This window comes from Embiotoca jacksoni, unplaced genomic scaffold (assembly GCF_022577435.1).
Source record: "Embiotoca jacksoni isolate LCO1_2020_lvr unplaced genomic scaffold, fEmbJac1.0.p SCAF_7, whole genome shotgun sequence".
Classification (NCBI taxonomy): domain Eukaryota; kingdom Metazoa; phylum Chordata; class Actinopteri; family Embiotocidae; genus Embiotoca; species Embiotoca jacksoni.
In genome coordinates this window covers 8,007,359-8,031,020 of record NW_027185425.1, presented here as the reverse complement: position 1 = coordinate 8,031,020, position 23,662 = coordinate 8,007,359, and the positions used below count along the sequence as shown (strand labels likewise).

Genomic DNA, 23,662 nt, shown 5'->3' with positions numbered 1-23,662 from the left:
TTCTGTTTTGACCTTAAGAATTTTCTCTGAATGCTGAGTTTTTATTTTTTTTAAATTTATTTTAATTTTTAAATAAGGACTATCCTCTAGAAACTATTCGTCGACACTTATCAGGTTTTTCCGCCACTCTTTTAGCTCCTACAGCTGCCTCCTCTTCATCACTTTAGTCGCAACTGTTGCTGTCTCCTTCAGCTGTGTCAAAACAGTGATTGCTGGGTGATGTTAACGCTTTCCAGTGCGGGAATGTCGCAACAGATTTCAAAACTCTGAAATACAGATTTATCTGCTTTGCTTAGTCAGCATTGTGTCAACATTTTTGGAGGGATTTAATTTAACAGATCTTCATTTATATGTAAAAGTCCCACAGTAATGCTACATTTGTTTTTAAAACTATATTAAAGTTGGAAGCTATTGAGAAAGCTAACAAATATTTACTCACTGAATTTTTTTTTATATTAGAATCGCTCAATTGAGGGTCAGTTTGAAGCAATGATTAAAGTGAACTAAAACTGATTAAAACAAGCTAACAAACAGAAAAGCATTTTCAAAATAAGCACCAGCACACTTATCAGAAGGAGTGACTTTAGATCATGGCTTTACCTCGCATTAAAAATCTGACTTTATAAAAAAGATTACCTCTAGTTCCCTTAGTGTGAATTCTAATGAAATTATTGAGACTGTAACTATTTACAGATCTTCAAGTTTTTCCCAAATAATTTAACATAATAATCAAACATTTAAAAAGCAAATTGGCTAATCCTTTGTGGAAGCAGAGATGCCACATATCTTGTATGGAAAAAAGACTTCAGTTCACCCCGAGGTCAAATTAAACTTTGTAATTCATTGTGAACAGATGCAGACTCCACGTTTTACCGTTTTCTGTTGCCTGTTGCTACAGTTGTGTAAACAAGAGAAAGACAAAGAAAATGAAGAAGATCCTTGAAATGAGTAAATTGAAGTTACTGCCAGTGAAGGCCACTGGTTTGTTTCAAACCACTGTAGCTGGAAACAATCTATCACTCCACCAAACTCACAGGCAGAAGCTTAAAACTAGGTCGAGGCAGCACAAAAGAAACAAGATGTAGATTCTCTGGCGTGACCTTATCTTGTCTTTCACTGAACAAGAGGTCATCTTTCCAAAAAACAAAAAGTTACTCTGTCTTAGTACAGCTTTGACCTCATGGGACACAACCCAGCCTGAGATCTATGCAGTTCAGCGCTTACTTGAAAACATTGACTTAATATGATCTCTGGGTGCACCAGACCCAAACTGACGATTTGTGTGTGTTGTGTGTGTTTTGGTGTCCAAGTACTGCCTTTAACAGCAACATTATGAGTTCAAGGTCGTTGAACAAAGAAGTCAAGAGGCATTTAGTTACCTTTTACAAACAAACAGCTTTAATGGTGTTAGCAGTTGACATGCAGGAAGAAGGTTGTGTGTGACGTGTCCCCCTGGAGGTAAAATACACAAACACGCACTGTAAAATGTACACACGAATTGCATGCAAACCTCAGGATGTCACTGTGTCATGAGGTTCCTCACTTGTGGTGCAGTACACTTTCTGTTTGTGCATGTACTCTTTCTTCTGTGCGTGTCTTGTGTAGATTTACCCACCTCATGTCGGCTTAATGGATTTCCCATAGCATCAAAAACCGGATAGCTGTAAACAATATCTGGATTTTGAAAGGGACAGCCTATCGTTGCCATATTGCTTTCACCTATTTGATTACTAATGAGCATAGACTCAGAGGTTACTTCAGGACAAGTGGGGATTGTTACATGGTAATTTGTTTTTACAGCACTGACCTTGAGCTTTTAATCTTGACAGGAAGTACTGCCAATAATATGGACAGACAGTAAGAAAAGTTTCCTTTAACTTAAATGGATGGTTTCTATAATAAGCTGTTGGTGGAGATATTACTGGAAGATACACTGCTGGAAGTCTTTCACTCCGTCTGTTGCTACCCACTTCCCCTTATGAACCTTCCTGATAACTGCAATCTGTGTGTGTGTGTGTGTGTGTGTGTGTGTGTGTGTGTGTGTGTGTGTGTATGTGTATGTGTATGTGTGTGCGTGGCTGTAGATGTGCATCTTAGCTGTGTTTGTGGGATTTATGTTTTTTGTGTTTCTTCTTCTTTTTGTCCTCTCTGTCGTGAGTGTTGTCATGGCGCCTCTTCTTGGATTTACATTCACCGCTGCTGCTGCTGCTGTCGCTCTCCGAATCCCTCCTCTCCCTCTTCTTCTTCTTCTTCTTCATTTTCTTTTCCTGGAGGATAAATACACAAAAAGCGGCAGTTTCAAGACCTCAAAACCAAACAAGTATTTTCCAATGATATCAGCACAAATCATACTGGACAAAGGTTCACATGAAGCAACAACCACAGACGTGTGGTGTCACAGAGAGGCGTGTGGGTTGCTGCATCAGATGACTGGGCTAAGGAAAAGGTGGAGGAGAACTGTAAGTGAGAGCCGTGCAGGGCATTCATCATCACATTTTCACCTTCTTTTTCTTCTTTTTGTCTAAGTCTTGCAGTGGTGTAACTGTGGAGGTCTGTTGCTGTTGCTGCTGCTGCTGCTGCTGCTGCTGCTGCTGCTTCTGTGGCTCTTCATCATCCTCTTCAGGCAAAAGGGCGTACTGCAGCCCCGGAGCAGAGAAACAGTCCTTTGTGAAGTGACCTGAAGTGAGTAATGATTTGTTGAAACCTGCTACACAAACTTAAGAGTGATTTCAAACAGATAATTTAATGAATTTAAAACAAATGTATTTTCTGCGTTTTGTTCTTTTATGATTTGACGGTCTTATAGTGAAGTTGCTTTCGTACCCTTGCAGCCGCACTTTGAACACGTTGTGTTGAGTACAGCCTCCAGTGTGATCCTGTTGCCGGTTTGGTCTCGAAACTGTTTGCGTCGCCTCGCATCCTGCCTACAGACACACACACAGATGATAATAGCACACCCGTGTCCAAGCGCACGCACGTACAATAAAACTGTCAGCACTTACTCTGCCAAGACATTGTTGGGGTCCATGTCCCGCCCTGTGCCCTGATTGACCGCTTTCATGGAGAAGGACAACTTCACCTTGTCACCCTGAATCTGAGGAGCAGAAGAGACAGGTGGAATCATCCTCTGTGCGTTTTACACGTGTACACATGCTTGTTACGTGTGTCTATGTGGGAGGATATTTTTTTGGGGGGGGCTGGTCCTCACTTTCTCACATCCCTTCAAAGGGCTGTTTGATGGTTAAGGGTAGGTTTTAGGATTACGTTTTGAATGAGGTTAGGGCAAGGGTTGGGATTGGACACTTAGCTGTGAAGTTTTAAATTCAGGTATGCCGGGATCAAACTACACAAATTCAGTGCGATTAAGAACACAATTTAGTCATCGCCAACAAATTTCCAGTGTTTAGCCTGAATATGAACGTTTGAAACGACAAACGGGCCTTGTAATGTGACATAATTGAAGAACAGCAATGGGGCATCTGGGACACTGGATGACACCCTGATGAAAAGTTTTCAGATTTTTTTTGTTGTTGTTTTGTTTTTAGCGGCCTAATTTGACATATCCCATGACCCATTACTTGATGTCGACCAACAGGAGGACAGAGTGAATCACACATAGCGTCTCTGTCGTGATCCTCATTCCCCAACGACACATGAAGTCACACACGAACGTGAATGACGATTGGTCCGGGTCATACTGGTAGTGTTGCCAGTCTCCTGACAAAGACTTGGAAAGAATTTATGACACTTTAATGACTAATCTGACACAGTAACCACTGTGAAAGACAAATATATATTGTGTCGTCTGATCCCAGCATACGGGGCTGAGGAAGGTATTATGTCAATGAGTTTTCTCAGAAAGACAGGGGTGTGTGCGTGTGCTTTTACCTCTTTCCCGATAACTTTAATCCACACTTGTTCCCCCATATCCACGATCTCTGAGGCATTCTCAACCCGGGAGGCAGACATCTCACTCACATGCACCAGACCTTTGTGTTTAAGGGAAAAAGTACATCTAAAGAATACATAAATGCAGAGCAGACAATTTCTCTAAAGGATTTAGACACAAATATATATTTGTTTTGCTGACGATGAATACTGAAAGATTTAAGTATTCCTTATTTCTGGCCATTAGAAAGCTTTAAGACAGATAAGAATATTAACAAGAATTACTTACATTAACAAAAGTTTGTCTTCTCCATGCATCCATACTCAATTACCTTCACTGATTCTCACTTTTGATCAGGTCTTATTTAAACAAAATAAAATATTTCTATCTAAAGCATATTTTTAGGAAGCAGATCCTAGATTTAGCTTCTTAAACTTTGCTCAGTTGGACCTCTAGTGGTGCAAATGAGTAGTTGGTGTTTCACGAGACATGTAGGTCAAGGGCAATGTATCACAGCCACAATAAATCATTTTTCATTATCAAAGAGGTAACCCTATTGTAAATATAGATACGAGACATCCCACTTCATCAATCTGTCCCACTTCTTAACATTGCTTCCTTTTCTCAACCCCCCCTGTATCTCCTGTCTGTAAATGCAGTGAAGTTCTTTTAGTAGGACGTTACAAGGACTGGAAAAAACACAAACTGAAACTGGTTTAAAAGACACTGTGATTGTGGAAAAATATTTAAAAAAAATAAGTCAACATATTAAAAAAACAAACAAGGGTTTTACAGTAATATAAACTTTTTTCATCATCTCTTGTTTCGTGTCTTCAAATTGCAGGATGCTGCCAACCTCACTATCCCGTACACGTACACACACACACACACACACACACACACACACACACACACACACACACACACAAAACAAAACAAAACAAAACAGATAATTGTAATTTTCTTGCAACCAGAAAAGGAATTCTGTATAGATGTTGAAATCCTGCTCCAGTAGCATTGTGTAGCTTTGGTGACCTGCAGTTTCTTCTCCTAATTCTGGGTGAGAAAGCACCATCGTAGACTTCTACTTTTTTGTCTGTATTTAGTATGCGTGTTCTTTTTTTTTTTTTTTTACTGCAGTATTTCTTCCAATTATTGAGATTCCTTCCATTGAGTTTGCTTCTGTGACTGCTTTTCTTCTGAATAATTAAATCTTTGTAAATGTTTGCAAGGTTGTTTTCTACCTTCTTTCTTGTATCCTGGCAGTCGGACAAAGGCTCCGTAGGTTTGCACAGAAACCACCTCTCCTTTAGCAATGCTGTACAGCGGCGGCAGACCGTCCAGCCCAGCCGGCTCTGAGGCTAAGCCATCACGGTGAGACATCGTTTCAACAGAGACTCCAGGTATCAGTGAACAAATCTAGAAAACTGGTAAAGACAGATGTTTGATTATTTGGAGCATCATGACAATTAAGGTTGTTTTTTGTAGATGAATCCAAAATCAAATGTTTGGTGGGATGAAAAAAATTACAGGACATACACATGCAGAGGACATGAAGGACATATACTGTACCAGAAGTGTCTGATTCTGTAAATTGAACAATTTGATGTATTGGAAACATCTTTAACCTTGTTGATGTTACAAGTCCTATACGAGTCCTATAGCAAAGACTCAGAGCATCTACCAAACTACTTGCTCCAATTTAACTGAATCAATAAACTCTTGGGAGGAAAAAGAAACAGTTTTACCATAGCTTCCTAAAAGTTATACGATATGTGGTTAAGGGATCAATCAGTGTAATAGGAGATAAAGTCTTAATAAGCATTTAGGTCACTGGAATATTTACAAACAACAAATTACATCCTGGTTCAAGAGCACTCGTGTTTTATGCATATTCATCATTTTAATATATATCCCAGTTCTACTGATAGCAGCCAGACCAAAAGCTAAACAGAAATAAATCTTAACATACACACTTTTTGTGACTGCAGACAAAATAAACATAAAAATTTGAATATAGCGACACCCTGCCAATTTAAAGTCACCTTAAAAGCGTGAAGAACAAAGTTTCAAAAATATATCTAATATTTAATCCTCTAATCCCCTAAGAAGCTGGACTTGCTTGTTATGAGATTCAGGGAGTATAAATGCGTTCAGTATCTCTTGTGTATAAAAAAAAAACGAACAGAGAAATGAATTGAAAAGTAGCACTCAGGCTAATAATCAGGCTAGATTAAAGCAATGTCTTCTACTCAGCTACCCTGTTTAACCAAACAATACCACACGAACAGGACCACTGGTTACCTCTTAAACACACATCCCAGTCTGAAATACATACACGGTGCATAATGGAGCAGTAATTCAGGAGAAGTTGTAAAACAATTGTTACCTTTCGTATTAGCGGAACTGATGTTATTTTACATCCGGTGCAAATCAGCACGACAACAGGCAAATTCACCAATCAAATCAGCCGGTACAAACTTCAACCAATCACACGCCTCGTAACCCGGAAGTACTCCTTCCGTGTTCTTCGTTGGTGCTATATCATTCGACGTTCTCCCATAAGAGACCTCCATTCATTTTTTTTGGTACATTTTTGCATTAAAGTTACCCGCTTTTGCGTTGTTGTTTTTTTTGTGTCGACTAACCCGGGATGATTGAACCTAAGAAGAGAGTGGCGGACACGGCGGTGGTTCCGACCGCCGTGAAGCGGCCTCGGACGGAGCTGGTGGCGGCGGCTCAGTCTCAGCAACTCGTGGCCACGGTACGTAAAGTAGCTCACTGTAACCTAAGGTGCCATTAAAATACTATTAAAAACGTTATACTGGCAACCAAAACTTAAACATAACGACGAGTAATGTGCATCGTTATTTACCACCGCATGTGTACCCGTTGTGCTGTTGAGTGTAATTCACTGGCACAGGAAGTTGCTTTGGGTTCTTGGCAGACGGATAAACAGGAATAAAATAACATTACATTAACTCCAAAGAAGAAGAAAATAAAATACTGTGATCGGTTTAAATCAAATTCAACCACGCCCAGAGAGGACTGCGGCAAGCACTGATGCTCACAACTTAATATCTAACTTGTTATTATCTGGTGGGATATTTTTTTTTTATTTTTTTTTTTTTAAATACATTTATCTCACAAAGACTTTTGAAATACTTAAAAACGCATTTTTCCGCTAATCTGTGATGCTCTTTGCCTGGAACTCAAATCTAAATAACGCATATTGTAAAATGTTGTTTATGTCATACAATCTAACACAAAAGGCCTGCATTGAATTTTACCTTCAAATATGTTTTACAGATCTGTTTTTAGAAAGGTGTAATGGTCATATTCCATGTCTGATTTCTGCCTTTATTGTTGCTGCCACCTGAACATGTTAAGACCTGTTTGACTTTTTTTTTTTTTTTATAATGCAATCCACTGTGATAAACATTAACTAGAAATATTATTTATTCTAAATGGATATTATCGTGATTACCAGTGTACTCCCATGGGCAAAATAAACATAGATAAACATATTTCTGTTAGTTTCCTGTTACTTAGTCATCAACAAATATGTTGATACCTCAACCACGGATCAAGCTTTGCTTATGCGCACCGTTGCTGCCATAATAGCAGGCAAACATACAGCTCGGAGAGGTCGGATTAGCCAGAAGCAAGAGTTTATGAGCAGGTCCATCACCTAGGTTTTTCTTAGCCCCGACGTCACAGGCAGACAGCCCCTGTATTGACGCCTCGCCTGTCATCTTTAGGGCCCCCCGCGGACCTCCAGCCTGCAGGCTCCCATCATGTTGATGTCTGGCCATGAGGGTGAGATCTACTGCTGCAAGTTTCATCCCAATGGAGCCACTCTGGCCTCCTCAGGATTTGACAGGCTCATACGTAAGTTAATAACTCTTACAATTAAATCTGTGGAGACGGACCGATGGTTCACAAATCTCTGTTAAAATGTGTTCTTATTCCCCGTGAGTGTGACGAACTTGTTGCACGCTATGTTTCTTTTTTGTAGTGATGTGGAACGTGTACGGAGATTGTGAAAATTATGCCACTCTGAAGGGCCACAGTGGAGCAGTGATGGAGCTGCACTACAACACAGACGGCAGGTATGGACGATGGCCAATGAAGTAGAAGACCAGAGTTACACTCTGCCTGACAAAACTGTTTTTGTGGTAGAGTGTGAGTGAGCTTTAGTTTAATAAAAGTCAATAATATTGTCAGCTATTTAATTCTCATATTTTTTTAACTTGGAGCAACAAGGCGAATTTGACCGTTTCTATTCTTTATGGAGATCAACACAGATGTCGGGTTTGTTAAAGGTTACCCGCCGGCTCAGTTCTTTGGACACATCAAAACCAAATGCTTCTTAATTGAAAGTCTAATCCAGCGTCTTGATAAAGGGGTGACTAACTGTGCTTTCTTTCTGCGTATGTCAGCGTGCTGTTCTCAGCTAGCACAGACAAGACTGTAGGTGTGTGGGACAGTGAGACAGGCGAGAGGATCAAGCGTCTGAAAGGCCACACCTCCTTCGTGAACAGCTGCTACCCGGCCCGGCGAGGGCCCCAACTCATCTGCACCGGCAGTGATGACGGGACCGTCAAGGTGAGACACCGAGATGGGAGTTAGTTTAAATAAATGCATTGACTGCTCTTTCACGTGTCTCATGTTTGTGCCACAATTGTGGACATGATCCTAAAGTTTGGATTGTGTGGTTGAGGTCCGATTGTGTTTTTGTGTGTTTGTCTGCTCGCTAGCTGTGGGACGTTCGCAAGAAAGGAGCGATCCACACTTTCCAGAACACCTACCAGGTACTGGCCGTGACGTTCAATGACACCAGCGATCAGATCCTGTCTGGAGGCATCGACAACGACATCAAGGTACTAGGCTTCAGCATTACAGAAAACCAGGGAATGACATGGGAAATAATTTTGTTCTTGAAAAACCATAATGCTAAGAGAACGATTAAAAAAAAAGAAAATGTCATGAGAAATTCAAATTGGCTGCTAAAGTACTTATTGCAATGTAATGTGATACTGGAATTTTGGGGCCAATACCAATATTAGGAAGGAAAAAAATAATTCTGATCAATATATATCAATGAAAATGTGGGTATCATATCAAAGATACGTAATGGAGGCAGGATATTTACAGTTTATTGATAAGCTTTATTTACCAAACTGGCTTCAATGCACTGAAACAATGTAACAATCATAAATAAGTATAAATTTAGAAAAGAACAATTTCTAAATTACCCAAAGTGTCTTTTTCTGCATTATATTCTGGAAAAAGATGTTCATATCGAACAACTCGTACACTGATACCAACATATCTGTGATAGGCCTCTAAAATCAGCGAACTGATAAATCTGTCGGGCTCTGCTCTTCATCACAGAGGCAGTGTACCAGGATGATTGAAATGAGGTCAATCATTTTCTTCTATTGTTGGTAGCTCCTGTTTTTCACTTTATTGCCCAGCTTGAATTAGATATAATCATCATGAAAGCCTGTGACCTATAAAGACAAAGTTTGAGTAAAAGTGAGCTGGATATTCCCTCAGCCCGGTACACTGAGATCTTTATCTGTCACACTAATTATTTACTCTTGATGGGCAAATATTAACTTGAAATCCATACAGTTGACATACACAGCTGGTCCATGTTGGTTTTGAGTGTGTACCTTTATTCATGTAGACAGACAATAAACAGCACAGCTCACCTGTCAGCAGTCACCTAGATATTACACTTCTGACCAAAAAATTATTTTACTAATAAGCCTTGGTAAGGTAGACTCCCCTCTTACTGAGGCTAGGGCTACATAATATGAATATGTTATGACATTTAAAATAGACAAAAATTATACTTTGTTAGAAATATTTTTGAAGCAATTCAGTCTTGCTATTGTTACATCTTGAAATAGACTTGTACTCAGGTACAATTCAGTGCTTCTTTAAATAGGTATTTAAATTTTCTGCTATTTTATACATTTATTCCACTACATTTCAGAAAATACACTGCCCAAAAAAATAAGGGAACACTTAAACAACACAATGTAACTCCCAAGTCAATGACACTTCTGGGAAATCAACCTGTCCAGTTAGGAAGCAGCACTGGTTGTGGATCAACTTCACCTGCTGTTGTACAAATGGAACAGACAACAGGTGGAAATGAGGCAATTATCAAGACAACCCCTATAAAGGAACGGTTCTGCAGGTGGTGACCACAGACCATTGCTCTGTCCTCGTCCTTTCTGGCTGATTTTTGGTCACTTTTGCATTTTGCCAGTGCCCTCACCACTAGAGGTAGCATGAGGCGGTGTCTACAACCCACAGAAGTTGCTCAGGTAGTGCAGCTCATCCAGGATGGCACATCAATGCACGCTGTGGCAAGAAGGTTTGCTGTGTCTGTCAGCACAGTGTCAAGAGCATGGAGGAGATACCGGGAGACAGGCCGGTACACCAGGAGACATGGAGGGGGCCATAGGAGGACAACAACCCAGCAGCAGGACCGCTATCTGCTCCTTTGTGCAAGGAGGAACAGGAGGAGCACTGCCAGAGCCCTACAAAATGACCTCCAACAGGCCACTAATGTGCATGTTTCTGCTCAAACTGTCAGAAACAGACTCCATGAGGGTGGTACGAGGGCCCGACGTCCACAAGCGGGGCCTGTGCTTACAGCCCAACACCGTGCAGGGGGATTGGCATTTGCCAGAGAACACCAACATTGTCAGCTTCTCCATTGGCGCCCTGTGCTCTTCATGGATGAGAGCAGGTTCACACTGAGCACATGTGACAGACGTGACAGAGTCCGGAGACGCCGTGGAGAACGTTCTGCTGCCTGCAACATCCTCCAGCGTGACCAGTTTGACGGTGGGTCAGCAATGGTCTGGGGAGGCATTTCTTTGGAGGGCCACACAGCCCTCCACGTGCTAGCCAGAGGTACCCTGACTGCCATTAGGTACCGGGATGAGATCCTCAGACCCATTGTAAGACCATATGATGGTGCAGTGGGCCCTGGGTTCCTTCTGATGCATGACAATGCTCGGCCTCATGTGGCTGGAGTGTGTCAGCAGTTCCTGCATGATGAAGGCATCGATGCTATGGACCGGCCTGCCCGTTCCCCAGACCTGAATCCAATCCACCACATCTGGAACATCAGGTCTCGTTCCATCCACCGACGCCACGTCGCACCACAGACTGTCCAGGAGTGGACTGATGCTTTGATCCAGGTCTGGGAGGAGATCCCTCAGGAGAACATCCGTCGTCTCATCAGGAGAATGCCCAGGCGTTGTAGGGAGTGCATACAGGCACGTGGAGGCCACACACACTACTGAGCCTCATTTTGACTTGTCTTGAGGAATTTCCACAGAAGTTGGATCAGCCTGTGATCTGATTTTTCCACTTTTATTTTGAGTATGATTCTGAATCCAGACCTCTATGGGATAATGATTTTAATTTCCATTGATCATTCTTATGTTATTTTGTTCTCAACACATTCCACTATGTAATGAATAAATATTTTCAACTGGAATATTTCATTCATTGAGATCTAGGATGTGTTGTTTAAGTGTTCCCTTTATTTTTTTGAACAGTGTATATTATACCTTTTACTTTTCTACTGGATCCATCTGACATAGTGACTTTGGCTCTGATTTAAAAAATAAAAAAATGACAAAACAATCTAAGCCTTTACATTTAATCCATGTGCAGTGTTCAATATTAATTGAATCTTCATGGAAATAAAAGGGTTATATGTGACTAGTGTGTTTGACTTGGGGCGAGTAGTTGCAACATATCCGGTGTAAGTTTCATAGACATAGCTACGAACTGGATACCACAATTAGATTTAATCAAATGTGACTTAATTATCCAAAGAAGAAAATAATGGGTTAGCGGTGCATTAAAAGAAACTCGGGAGTGGAACAACAGACACGAAACATGGGAGGAACTGTAGTATGAGGAAGTTGTACGTTGTTGTGGTGCCCTAATTGCTACAAAAATAAAAATGTTATTCCGTATCCGCGCATTCCTCCCAAAAAATCTCTAATCTACAATGTGCCAAAGTAATGAACATGAAAGTACTTTTGAAAAATAGTTAAACCTTCATACTTTTTAAGACCAAGATGATAATGTAATTAGATAATTACGAACAGTGCAGCCGGTAGCTTTTGTGAAGATTTCAAAGATAGTCGTGGATATTAAATGCTGCAGCTGCAAGAACAAAGGATTGCTTGAGTCTTTTAGTTTTTGATCTTACATATTCTGTTGTTGTGGCACATCTGTGGTCATTTTTCATTTGAGTATGAGTGAAATAAGGTGGATTAATTACACTATATTTAGCACATTTTCGGTATGCTGTGAAGCTGCATCCCTCAGGTGCTGCTATGATGATAAAACAGTGAGTTTGCTGTTACATCTTCTTCACTCTTTCATTTTTTTTTTTTTAAAGATGTTTTTTTGCATCATGTTGTAACCTTCATGTCCAAGCTGTGCTGCAGACTCCTTTGATTTTGTCATGTCTTCTTGTGCTATAGGGACCTCTGTTTTTTTTTTTTTTTTTTTTTTTATCTTGTCCTCCCTGAGGTGGTTTTTGGTCTCTGGGTATGGATCCATATCAGCTCAAGATTACACTTTGCTCTCTTCATATAGGCCTCTTTACATTCTTGCGTAAAAAGCATGTGAAAAGCTGTTGTTTGTGTGGTGCAGGTGTGGGACCTGAGGCAGAACAAGCTCATCTACAACATGCACGGCCATGGTGACTCAGTAACTGGACTCAGCCTGAGCTCCGAGGGATCGTACCTCCTCTCAAACTCCATGGACAACACGGGTAATACTGCCTTCGATTCATCGCCGATCTATGAATTGCCTGCGGGTGAAGTCTTTTCTTGACTTCTCTCTGTCTCTCTGTTCAGTGCGTATTTGGGACGTTCGGCCATTTGCGCCCAAGGAGAGGTGTGTGAAGATTTTCCAGGGCAACGTTCACAACTTTGAAAAGGTAACATAAATACCTCGCTGGCCCTCTTTTTGGTCAAGGACATACTCTGTGTGCTTTACTTGCATCACAGAGGCTGATTCTGCCTCTCATTGTTGAAAACCCCTTCACTAAAAGATTGGATAAATTTGATAACACATTGTATTATTATCCAGCAGATTATTTTTCTCCATAAGAGGAACTGAACATTTACCTTTTTCTAAAGAGTCCTTTTCTGAAATGCAATAAAGAGCTCTATAATCCTGTAAAACCTTTTTCATAGTGCGATTTTTTTTTTTTACTTTGTCGTTGACTACGGTCACATGGCGTCCCCTTTTACTCTTTTCTGTGAAAGAGGAGCTCATCTTTCATCGCATTGTGATAACCATAGCTCACGTGTATAATGGTTGTGCCTCGTTGCCAATGGAGATTGTAACATCTTTTCCTGTCGTTCAGAATTTGCTCAGGTGCTCCTGGTCCACTGATGGCAGTAAGATAGCCGCAGGCTCCGCTGACAGGTGAGAAGAAAATGCGCATACACACAGTAAATGAACTGGGACTTGTGACACACACACACACACACACACACACACACACACACACACATTGGCTATTGTTTAAAGGCCAAGGTACCCTTTTTTTTTCTTTTCTTTTTTTTTTTTCTTTTTTTTTGGTGGGTCAGGGAAACTCTTGTCACGTTGATTTTCTCAAAAGTCAAAGTCATCTTCATCTTCAGGGTTAGTTGCTGTTCAACAAGCTCCTCGGACTCAGTGTACCTCGGGTCAGTATTACTGAGATGAAGCTTTCCTGCGTTTTACTCACATATTTTAAGGTAAATTGGAAGAGCCCTCAGAAAGTGCTAACCTTCACCAAGGCCAGTTGGCCACTTTTCTATGATATACATAAACTGTGGCGACGTTACAATTGCACCAGTTCTCCACTATGAGACTACTGTCTCTGCATGCTCTATAACGACAGCTCCCTGTATTAGAGTAATAATCTTGCAGACTCTTATTTTAATATATGTCTGTTAAGTCACGATCAACAGCCGGATGAGATAACATTCCAAGCATTATTAACTGAACGGGCTGAGTGTGTCGACATTCCCAGGAACAATTACAAGCGGTGCCCAGTTACTGATGTGTTTTCCATCAACCGACAGGGCCTGTTCCGCCAGAGAAGTATAATCTTACACGTTAAGCTCGCTCTTCATCTGCCGACTGACGTGACGTCAGTCACCACTGCCGACCGATTGCTACAATTACCGCTGTCGCCATAGTTGCCGCCAAAGAAAAGGAAACTCAGATTTTTGAGTTTGTAACTTTATGTTTCAGCAAGTACATGTGTATCCCATAAGATTACTGGTACCTGTGGTACCGGACATGGAGTCCTCATATTTTTAGAATTACCCACATTTTGTCAACTCTACTGCTATGTACTGGGTTTTAAGATATATGACCTATATTGCAATATTAATGAAAGTAGAAAAAAAAATTGTGGATCCACCCTGTGATTCAGATTATGCTCTCACAATGGGTTCTTCTTTGGTCCATGTTACACCATTCCAGCAAGTTTCATGAAAATCGGTCTGGGAGTTTTTCCGTAACCCGTTTACAAACAAACCGCACTGAAAACATAAACCCCTTTAACGGCGGTAAAGAAGATCTACAACAGTAATTGATGTCAAAGAGGGAAACTTTCCATATCTTACAATAGAAAAGAGTAAAATGCTAGTTTATTGTCCGTTAGCAGGGTAAGTCACAAAGCATTAGAGCAGCATGAGTATGTGCAACATGTAGAACTAATATAGAAACAAAAAAATGATTACTAGGTCATTTTTCTCACTGTGTTGTCTGTGTTTGTAGATTTGTGTACATTTGGGACACTACATCACGTAGAATCCTGTACAAGCTGCCAGGCCATGCTGGCTCTGTCAATGAAGTGGTTTTCCACCCAGAGGAGCCTGTAGGTGAGTCAAACAACTGCTTTCGTGTCAAATTACACTCTGTCCTACCTTTTGGAAGAAATGGGGAGACATTATTTTACCTAAAGTGGAAAATTCATCGTAGTTTATGTGGATTCCCAGTCAGTGTTGATGGTACATGTAGTCAGTTGAAGCAGCACATTTTTCAGTGGCCAATAAAGGAATGTTTTTCTGCTACAAAGTGCAGAAGCTTCTGATGCTGATGGACACATTAAAGAAGGTGGCTTTTCATCAGGAAGCTACTAGTACTGATCCTCTACTGTAACATTAGCAGCTATTTTAAAGACAAACAACACAGGTGTTGTACCACGTTGCCGTGTAAAACCACTTTAACCCGCTTTGTAAAGCGTAACGTGCAAAAAGTACTCATTCAGTGGTCGTCAGCCCTCCTGGTTTTAGTTGTAATCTGAAGAAGGTCTCCAGCACACCTCTGTCCAAGTGAGAAGAAAATCTTCAAGTTTAGTAAATTCTTGATCGGTGTATGCAACAGCATCCAACAAAAGCTGTTGAAATTCAGCAGAACGATTCAGCTTCTGTTAGTATTGAAGACCAGAGCAAAAGTGAAACCAGTCACTCTTTGCTCTGGGCATGTCAGTTCCTGGATGTTACCCACCAGCCATATCCTGTCACATTTGTAAGCTGCAGCACCGTCGGCCTTTCTCCGCTGCATTTTATTTGGCTGTATACTGGGGCTCAAATTAATACAGCTAAATATTAGAGTCAAGCAAAAACACTCCAAAATGAATCCTCGTCCGTAGCATCCTCTGAACTCACGTTTTTACATTTTACACTTTTGCTGTTCTGAACTGAGCTGGTTGCAGTAAAAACAAAGAGAACAAGGTTATGTTGTGTTTTTATGTGGTATCTAGAGCGCCCCCTGGCGTCCCAGACAGCTCTACTAGCCTGTCATTTTTCCAGCCACAAACTACGTTACTGTACATGCAAATGATGGAACTGGTGCCAGAAGGACAACAGACTTTGCAGCTGCTTCTCAAAACACACAGAATTCATTGAGGAATTTATTGCCTTACTTTGGCTACATTTACCATCAAAACTTATTACATTCTCTTAAAAAGTGGGGAATTTTCCCTTTAAAGAACACAAGAAATAGGTAAGTTAACTTTAAGCGTCGCTGGGTTCAATGGAAAGTTTCAGAAATCTGTTCATTTTAGCTGGTTGGTTCATCTAAAGTTGAGTCACAAAACACTACGAACAAAAAGAGTTTAATGATATTTTCCTCTTTGTTTCTCCACACAGTGATGTCCGGCTCCAGTGATAAACGTCTGTACATGGGAGAAATTCAGTAATGTATGTGAACAATTGATTGTGTGCGTGCCTGTGAGAGAGAGAGAGTGCGTGTCCTTCCTTGAAAGTGGATGAGTGGTGTTCGACAGAGGTTAAGGAGTCACTGTAACATCATGTGCTTCAGCTTGTCTAAGAACCTCTGGATGTGTGTTTGAAGTTTATTATCCTCAGTCACAAGAACCTCCAACAATGATCCACAATGGCTTGTTTTTTTTATTGTCTGATTTCTTTTTAATAAACTTCAGTATTCTTTAAAAACAGTTTGTCATTGCGATGCTTTGCTGTGTTTGTAGTTGGTTTATATTTAACCTGCTGCTGGTTACATTCATCAAACCGGAGTATAAACAGGTAAAGTTGTTAAAACAAGGAATCTTGTATCATTCTTCCACGACTGTACTTCACTACATTACTGGACGGTGGTTTCAACGTATTACTTTGAGAGTGAGGGAGTTTAAATAAGATGTACGGTAAGATTAGAAAAATCCATCGTTGCGGCTTTATCTGGTGTTTTTTTGTTTTTTTCCTTACAGGTTTAAGCTTAAATTGAGCTTTGATTTAAAAGGGAATTTGAAAGTGAACTGTTTTCTGTGTGGTCTGGAAGTTTATGGGGCTTTTCTTAAAATAACTCTGTTATTTGTAGGTATTAAGATTTAAATGTGTAATTCAAACATACCATAAACCTCTTTGTTCCCCACACAGCCCGCCATTATATCCTGCACTTTTTCTAATGGGTTGCAGTTTTCCAATAAACTTTTCGGCTCTCGGGAGACACAATGGTTTACATATCTTATAATGCCCTGTTGTTTAGCCGCTTTTTGTTGTTTTTTCTTATCTGCCTTGCACAAAAAAGAACTTCCTCAAATTGAACAGAAACAGTATTTTAAAGGATTATTTAAAACTGAAACGGATAAAACCGTGGCTGAGAATGGATACTATTATTTTTTTTACCCCAGCATTTTACTGAAAGTGGTTTATTTAGCAAAAAAGTAGTTTCATTAGTGTGTTTAGAGCAGGAATTGATCTTTGTCAATCTGTTGTTTAGTTTATCTGCAGTAATTTCTGAGTTAGGTCGGTGTAATCAGCATTTAAAAGCATTTTTGTATCACAAACTAAAGGAGGTGAACCTAATATTACTTTTTATTCTGAATTTGACTCCGATTTTAGAATTTTTCTTCCTGGCATAGTTTGGTTTTATAAGTGACAGAGTGTTTGTTACTTATTCATGAAAAAAGGCTGTTGTTACACTTTGAATACGTACAAATGTAATATTTGTCTTCAGGAACATCCCTATGTCCAGCAATTTCTGCCAACAAAATTGCTGGATACCTTGTTCCTCTTTTCCATGCCCATGTGAATATACTGGGACAGAAAGAAAAAAAACAGTGATAGAGAAATTCTGACAAAATATTGGGATTCAGTGTGAAAAAACACATTATAAAACAGGTGTTGATTTGCATAGGACAAAATCTTTGTTATTGACATGCCACTGCAGCTCTTCCAAGTTTTCTTTCTGCAGTCTGTTTGTGGATTTACTGCACAACTAGGGCTTCAAGTTTGGATCACTACATCTACCATAAGTAAAGATAATTGAGTATTGCACTTTGGTATGCAAACTTAGTTTTGCACCTTTCAAAGCTAGAAGCAATTGAAAAGGGTTTCATTAAGGCAATTGAAATAAGATAAACACAACACAGGCAAAGGGGGGAGGAGGGGGTGGGGGCACAAACTGACTAAACAGACTATGAATACAGCCGGTCTTTTGTTGTTGACGATCAAAGGGAAATATTAAAACAAAGAAAAACATTGACTTTATGTAAAATGATGGAGAGCCACTGTAGTAATCTGATATAAAATGAAGTACTCTTGTTTAGTTTCTGCCTTGTGATAACCGCCGAGGCGGTCGTTATCTGCCTCCTCATCAGTGATGGCTGACTTTTTACTTCTGTGACGCTCACTGTGTTGGACAGTGGCACTGCTCCTGCTAAGTAGCTGAGATTAAACAATGCTGTTAATTGTGGGTTTTTTTTTTTCGTTTTTTTCCCCCGCTCTGAATAACCGCAGGCCGAGGAGAAGAGCAGCTCCGCGGGGCAAGCGCTCCCTCCCTCCCTCCCTCCCGACTCGGACTGGATCCGCACACACTTCGTTATTCTCGCCTGTCTGAGCTTTCTCACCCGCCGCGAGCCCCCCCCCCCCCACCCCCCGGTTTTCTTTGTGATCCTTTTCAAAGCGCCTCGCGGGGCTGCCTCTCAGTCGCGCGCCCTCACGCACGCGGATCCGCAGAATCCACGCAGCTCCTCCTCGAGGGGTCGCGGTGACTGAGAGCCCCCACCTCCTCGTCTCTCTCCCTCGCTCCCTCTCTCCCTCTCTCTCTCTCCCCCCCCCCGGCTCCTCCTGCTCTCGCCCCGGCACAGATTGTTGACAAAAGACGCTGCGAGACGGAGCGAAGGAGCCCGGACCCCGGTACCGGTGAGCAGATCCGCCCGCTAACTTGACTCCTTTCCTTGAACAGCTCGAGGAGGAGAAGATCCAGACAACGGGGGGGTTTTGGTGGAGGGGCACGAGGACTCTTCCGCTCCTAGAAAACCGTGAGTCACAACGGGCTGCTTTGTGTCCGTAGCGGATTGCATGTAGCCCAATGTTAGCCGTAGTGCCATTGCGGGGTCGACCCCCTCCTCCCCCGTGTGATCCGGTATCATATGATGCTCATTTCGGTCTGTAGCCTGAGGCAGATTATGACAGCTTTCCGTCTCTCTTTGTGCCTTTGTGTGTCCCCTCTTCGGAAGGTGTGGCCGAGGTGATTCGGTGGTCGGACCGCAGCAGGCCGGTGTGAAGTGGACCCCTCCTTCCCCCCCTTCTCACCTCTCTCCTTCCTGAAAAACCACCAACCAACGACTGGTATTTACCGACAAAAACCAGAGGCCAAGATGGGTCACTCACTGTGAGTGGAGGCGCCACACCAGCGTTGCTGGAGGAGGCGGCGGCGGCCCGGGGCAGTTCTATTCAGCCGGGAATGGTGTGAGCTGAGACGACCAGGCACTCTGGATCTGACCGGGGACCCATCATTCCCCCGGAGCCTGCGCGGCTCCAAGCCGCGTCCTGAGCCCTCCAAAATGGGGAAGTGCGACGGAAGATGCACGCTGCTGGTGATATGCTCACTGCAGTTGGTAAGTGTGCATGTTTGCACGCTCAAAGCTGCCTCTCTACTCACTCACCATGAAGATATAATTAGAGCAGCGTGCTACAGACCCGCATATTGTAATCAGACATGTTTGTCCAGCCTCTCCATACAGTCAGACTAAAAATGCTCTGAGCTGCAGCTGCTGGGGTGCCATGCCACATTACAGGCGAGGGTGTGTGTGTGTGTGTGTGTGTGTGTGTGTCTTTGAAGCAAAGGGAACAGGGCAGGGGCGCTTTGGTGTCATGGTGATCTGTATGTTTGTAAAGAGCGGGGTGATAGCCCCATTCAGGCAAAACCGTGTGAGTGTTGGGCCCAAGAGGGACAAGGAGGCCCTGTTCACCATCTGGTCCCCATTCTGAAGTTTAAAGTTAGATTTTCCCACTGCCCTCAAATAGCTTGAGACTCTCCCTCTAAATGTAATAAGTGAATAATAAGAGTCAATATCATCTGTTCCTTGCAGTGAGTGTGATGCAGGCATAGACAGCAGCATTGTGAGGACTAGTCGTCGAGGCTATTGTTTGGCTGATGAGTTGTTGTGCGGCCGGGGATTTGGCCCATAGATTCTCATTAGTTTGGTGGAGCTTTTTGGGGGTGCTCCTTTCTTACAATCACTGGACTGGCTGGTGCTCCAGGCAGTTACCATGGAAACAACTGCGGCAGACCTGTGTATGTGTGTCCCTGTCACTGTGTGTGTGTGTGTGTGTGTGTGTGTGTGTGTGTGTGTGTGTGTGTGTGTGTATTCGGTATGTGTGAAACCCAGATGACTTGTGTGTGTGTGTGTGTGTGTTGTGTTACATTTCCTCACTTGTGTGTTTGTTTCTTTTCTAATGTGTGTATGTGTGTGCGTATATGACCCCCCTCCCCTCCCCCTGTCCCGTAGGTGGCAGCCCTCCAGAGGCAGGTGTTTGATTTTCTGGGCTACCAATGGGCTCCCATTCTGGCCAACTTCCTGCACATCATGGCCGTCATCCTGGGCATGTTCGGCACGGTTCAGTTTCGCTTCAGATACCTCATCTTTGTGAGTACATGTCAAAGAGTCTGTTCACCACATGTTTTAGTGGAAGCACGAGCCACGTGTGTCATTACTGTCACACAAATACTGATCCCTGTCTGTCTGTCTGTCTGTTTGACAGTATGCAGTATGGCTGGTCCTCTGGGTGGGTTGGAACTCCTTCATTATTTGTTTCTACCTGGAGGTTGGAAACCTGTCTCAGGTAAGTTGTGGTATGAGTGTGACATTATTAACAACATATTTACTCTCATGAGAAACACTTGCTTTCTACCCCTCCTTACACCCTGCATACAGTACAGCATCAGGCTGGTACCAAGTTACCTTTAGAGTCAATTCTTTGTCTTGTCATTTCATTACAGGGTTTTTTTCCTGGTTTTTGAGGGGGTTAGGTGGTGGTGGGGTGCTTATTTGACTAAAAAGCGATTAATTTTCACATACATTTGGACAATTATCATTTCAGTATTTCTGTATTGTGTGTGTGTGTGTGTGTGTTTAGGACAGGGACTTTCTCATGACGTTCAACACATCCCTCCATCGTTCGTGGTGGATGGAGCATGGTCCTGGCTGCCTGGTAACGCCGGTGTTAGACTCTCGCATGGCCCCCGATGACCACCATGTCATCACTGTCTCCGGCTGTCTCCTTGACTACCAGTACATCGAAGTGTTGAGCTCGGCCATTCAGATCCTTTTGGCCGTACGTATCTGACGTGACACACTCGCATAACATTCTGTATGCATGTTTAGGAACACCAACACAGACAACTGTCAAGAGCATTATTTCGCTGACCCTCAACATTGTGCTGAAACATTATGTGTGAAATATTGGACAGATAGTCTTAAGTCAGCAGTGACTCAGCTTATCCATCAACAGTCATCTTATATTTCTTACCATCTCTTCTCCCGCAGCTCTTTGGCTTTGTGTACGCCTGCTACGTAAGCAAAGTCTTCCAGGATGACGAGGACAGCTGTGAGTGCTTTTGTCTTCTCCTAAAAGCTTGTTGACCATCTTCTCGAGCCTCGTTCGGCTGATTAGGTTTACTCGTCACGCTGCCGAAAGGACTTTTGTTTTCGAGATCCGTGGCTTTGGGTGATGATATCTCATTGTTTGCTCCTGCACGAGTCATGCCCAGCGATGTCACTTGCAGAGGATTCCCTCTGGGTGATCTGAGCGCTCCATCTGTGGGGAGTATTAGAGACGTGTTTGAGAATATTCCCACCACACAAGTGTCTGTCTGTCTGCTGGCTACAGCTCGTCTGTCGTCTTGGGTGGACCATCTGTGTGTCTCAATGAGTCTTCTCACGTTGGGAGTGTTTTACTCTCACTCAGTTGAAGGAATTAAGTCGTGTACTAAGAGCATGACATCATAAGCATTACTTCCCGTAAGAGGAAGGGTATGCCGTGTCTGTTAAGTTTAAACAGAGTGCTGTTATGTTCATGGAATAATATAGTGGTAATGATGGAGGAAAAATAAATTGCAATAGCATCATTTTATGTTTATGATGCATTTATACCAGAGCCTTCCCTGTATTGGGATTGATATTGGGGATAAGACATATATAAACAAACAATTTTGACAATTATTTTTAATATTTTTATTTTTCTTAAAATTATGACCAACCTATGTACAAAATGGGACAATTTACAGATTAAAAATAAACTTTTCACTGTTGTTGATGGACATTTGTTGCTACGTATCTGCTGACGTACGGAATACAATCCATACCAATATATCTGCAATGAGCTAATTCGGTTTATTAATCTGCAACACATTTAAAAATATGTTAATGCCTCATCTTACAAAAAGAAAGACTTGCAACAATACAAAAGTTGTGAAAATGTTACATCTTTCCTGTGGAGAAAAGTTGTGGTTTATATCTCCACTTATGTAGACGATCACAGACTATTTTCTTTATCAAGCGACGCCACGAATGTTTTTTCATCACATTGATTGAGAAAGATTAGAACAATGTATCAGTGACACAGAGGCGGTGAGAAACATGATGTATTGGTTGGATGTATTGTATCTCTGCAGATTCTGATGTCACAGTAGCTTTGCAGTGTTACAAAGGGATGCTGAATGCATTAGATGATCAAATAGATATCAAAATAGAATCTGATCTGGGAATACTACACTTGGTGAAAAGAAACAGTTCAAAGTAAAGTGAAATGATGTCATTGCTCTTCTCTCTCTGCTTTTAAAGTTGATTTTATCGGTGGGTTCGACTCTTACGGCTATCAGCCTCCTCAGAAGTCCTCTCATCTGCAACTGCAGCCTCTTTACACGTGAGTGACAAATATAACCGTCTCCAGAATTCTTCTACTTGTTTTTCATCTTATTGTTGAGTGTTTGTCTTTCAAAGAGTACTCCAGTCATTTAGTGTTGCAAGTTGGTGGACTCACAAGAGACAGATTTGAAATTTCTTTCAAATTCGAGCAGGAGAGGTTGAGATATGCTGACTTTTAGTCCTAGAACGGGTCAAGCTCCAGAAACACAGGACCCCACAGAACCTCACAATACAACTTAATAGTATCTTTGTCTCTTCTTTCCAACTTTACACCCCCTGTATTATAGCAGCTTTTCTGTTGAAATGTTTTAAGCATCAAACCCAGAGTTATTTTATCCAGAAGGAAAAGAAAGCTACCTCCGGCACCACATAAGATGTTACACAACCGTTACATGAGCTCGGCCGTATCACGACGAGTAAACTCAACTTCTGTGTGTAATCCGGAGTGGAGGGCCCGTTAATGCATTGGTATCAAACTGTATCATTGATTTCTGGCTGTGTGAATCCACCTGATCTCCTCCTCTTTGTGTCCCAGGGCTGGTTAACCGTCAATAGCGCCCTCTTCAGGCCAAACCCTGCTGGTGTCACTGGATGGACAGCGGCGGTCGCCCTGATTACACTTACTCTCTGTGTCACAGTTTAACTGAGGAACAGACGTAAACCCCCACCCGGAGGGAGAGGTGTATGTGCGTGTGTGCATGTGTGATTGTGTCCGAGGACGAGAAACGCAGCCCTGAATAGAATGTACAGAGCTCAGGGAAGAACCAGCATGCCAGGTGGTGGGATGACGTGATGGAGACGCAGGAGGAGGGGAGAAGAGATGCAGAGGATGGGAGCTGGGACACGGGACACGTCTGTCAAATCACCGAGGACACGGTTCACTAAGCGGCCAGCTCTCAACACTCCCACTTGTGTGTTTGTTTGTGTGTGTGTGTAAGTCCACGGGACTAGCTGGTGCTTTGTGGTTGCACCCTGGACACTTACCACTTGGTGCCCCTGTGAATTTTTTTTTTTTTTTTTTTTTTTTTTTTTTTTGG

General features: G+C 42.1%; 3 protein-coding genes across 5 annotated transcripts; 2 read left to right on the top strand and 1 right to left on the bottom strand.

Moving 5' to 3' along the window:
• Positions 1-1,370: 1,370 nt before the first annotated feature.
• Positions 1,371-6,349, bottom strand: zcchc17 (zinc finger, CCHC domain containing 17). 2 transcript variants are annotated; one of them, XM_069176128.1, is made up of 7 exons: positions 6,279-6,349; positions 5,134-5,316; positions 3,889-3,989; positions 3,003-3,094; positions 2,824-2,924; positions 2,502-2,677; positions 1,371-2,267 (listed from the first exon to the last, which is right to left on the bottom strand). In XM_069176128.1, the coding sequence occupies exons 2-7, from the start codon at positions 5,270-5,272 to the stop codon at positions 2,094-2,096; spliced, it is 783 nt and encodes a 260-aa protein (XP_069032229.1). In that variant the 5' UTR covers positions 5,273-5,316; positions 6,279-6,349; the 3' UTR covers positions 1,371-2,093. The 2 variants fall into 2 exon arrangements, with proteins under 2 accessions (XP_069032229.1, XP_069032230.1); XM_069176129.1 differs by lacking the exon at positions 6,279-6,349 and adding an exon at positions 6,194-6,251.
• A 59-nt stretch (positions 6,350-6,408) lies between these two features.
• On the top strand, positions 6,409-16,424 carry snrnp40 (small nuclear ribonucleoprotein 40 (U5)). Its single transcript, XM_069176127.1, has 10 exons — positions 6,409-6,653; positions 7,651-7,780; positions 7,908-8,001; positions 8,332-8,497; positions 8,650-8,772; positions 12,596-12,716; positions 12,802-12,884; positions 13,317-13,378; positions 14,726-14,829; positions 16,102-16,424. Exons 1-10 carry the CDS (start codon positions 6,543-6,545, stop codon positions 16,149-16,151), a joined length of 1,044 nt encoding a protein of 347 aa, XP_069032228.1. The 5' UTR covers positions 6,409-6,542; the 3' UTR covers positions 16,152-16,424.
• A 1,962-nt stretch (positions 16,425-18,386) lies between these two features.
• Positions 18,387-23,662, top strand: nkain1 (sodium/potassium transporting ATPase interacting 1). Of its 2 annotated transcripts, none has more exons than XM_069176486.1 (8): positions 18,387-18,615; positions 18,933-19,313; positions 20,208-20,345; positions 20,461-20,541; positions 20,836-21,033; positions 21,246-21,306; positions 22,542-22,623; positions 23,161-23,662. In XM_069176486.1, exons 2-8 carry the CDS (start codon positions 19,260-19,262, stop codon positions 23,168-23,170), a joined length of 624 nt encoding a protein of 207 aa, XP_069032587.1. In that variant the 5' UTR covers positions 18,387-18,615; positions 18,933-19,259; the 3' UTR covers positions 23,171-23,662. The 2 variants fall into 2 exon arrangements, with proteins under 2 accessions (XP_069032587.1, XP_069032586.1); XM_069176485.1 differs by having other exon boundaries at positions 18,387-18,734.

Excerpts from the sequence above, each read along its gene's own strand:
- snrnp40 (XM_069176127.1), top strand. The coding sequence starts at position 6,543 with ATGATTGAACCTAAGAAGAGAGTGGCGGACACGGCGGTGGTTCCGACC. Across the intron at positions 8,002-8,331 it reads CACTACAACACAGACGGCAG|CGTGCTGTTCTCAGCTAGCA; the intron begins GTATGGACGATG and ends TGCGTATGTCAG. Across the intron at positions 8,773-12,595 it reads GCATCGACAACGACATCAAG|GTGTGGGACCTGAGGCAGAA; the intron begins GTACTAGGCTTC and ends TGTGTGGTGCAG.
- zcchc17 (XM_069176128.1), bottom strand. The coding sequence starts at position 5,272 with ATGTCTCACCGTGATGGCTTAGCCTCAGAGCCGGCTGGGCTGGACGGT. Across the intron at positions 3,095-3,888 it reads TTAAAGTTATCGGGAAAGAG|ATTCAGGGTGACAAGGTGAA; the intron begins GTAAAAGCACAC and ends TCTGCTCCTCAG. Across the intron at positions 2,268-2,501 it reads ACAAAAAGAAGAAAAAGAAG|GAAAAGAAAATGAAGAAGAA; the intron begins GTGAAAATGTGA and ends TTTATCCTCCAG.
- nkain1 (XM_069176486.1), top strand. The coding sequence starts at position 19,260 with ATGGGGAAGTGCGACGGAAGATGCACGCTGCTGGTGATATGCTCACTG. Across the intron at positions 20,346-20,460 it reads GCTTCAGATACCTCATCTTT|TATGCAGTATGGCTGGTCCT; the intron begins GTGAGTACATGT and ends TCTGTTTGACAG. Across the intron at positions 21,307-22,541 it reads CCAGGATGACGAGGACAGCT|TTGATTTTATCGGTGGGTTC; the intron begins GTGAGTGCTTTT and ends CTGCTTTTAAAG.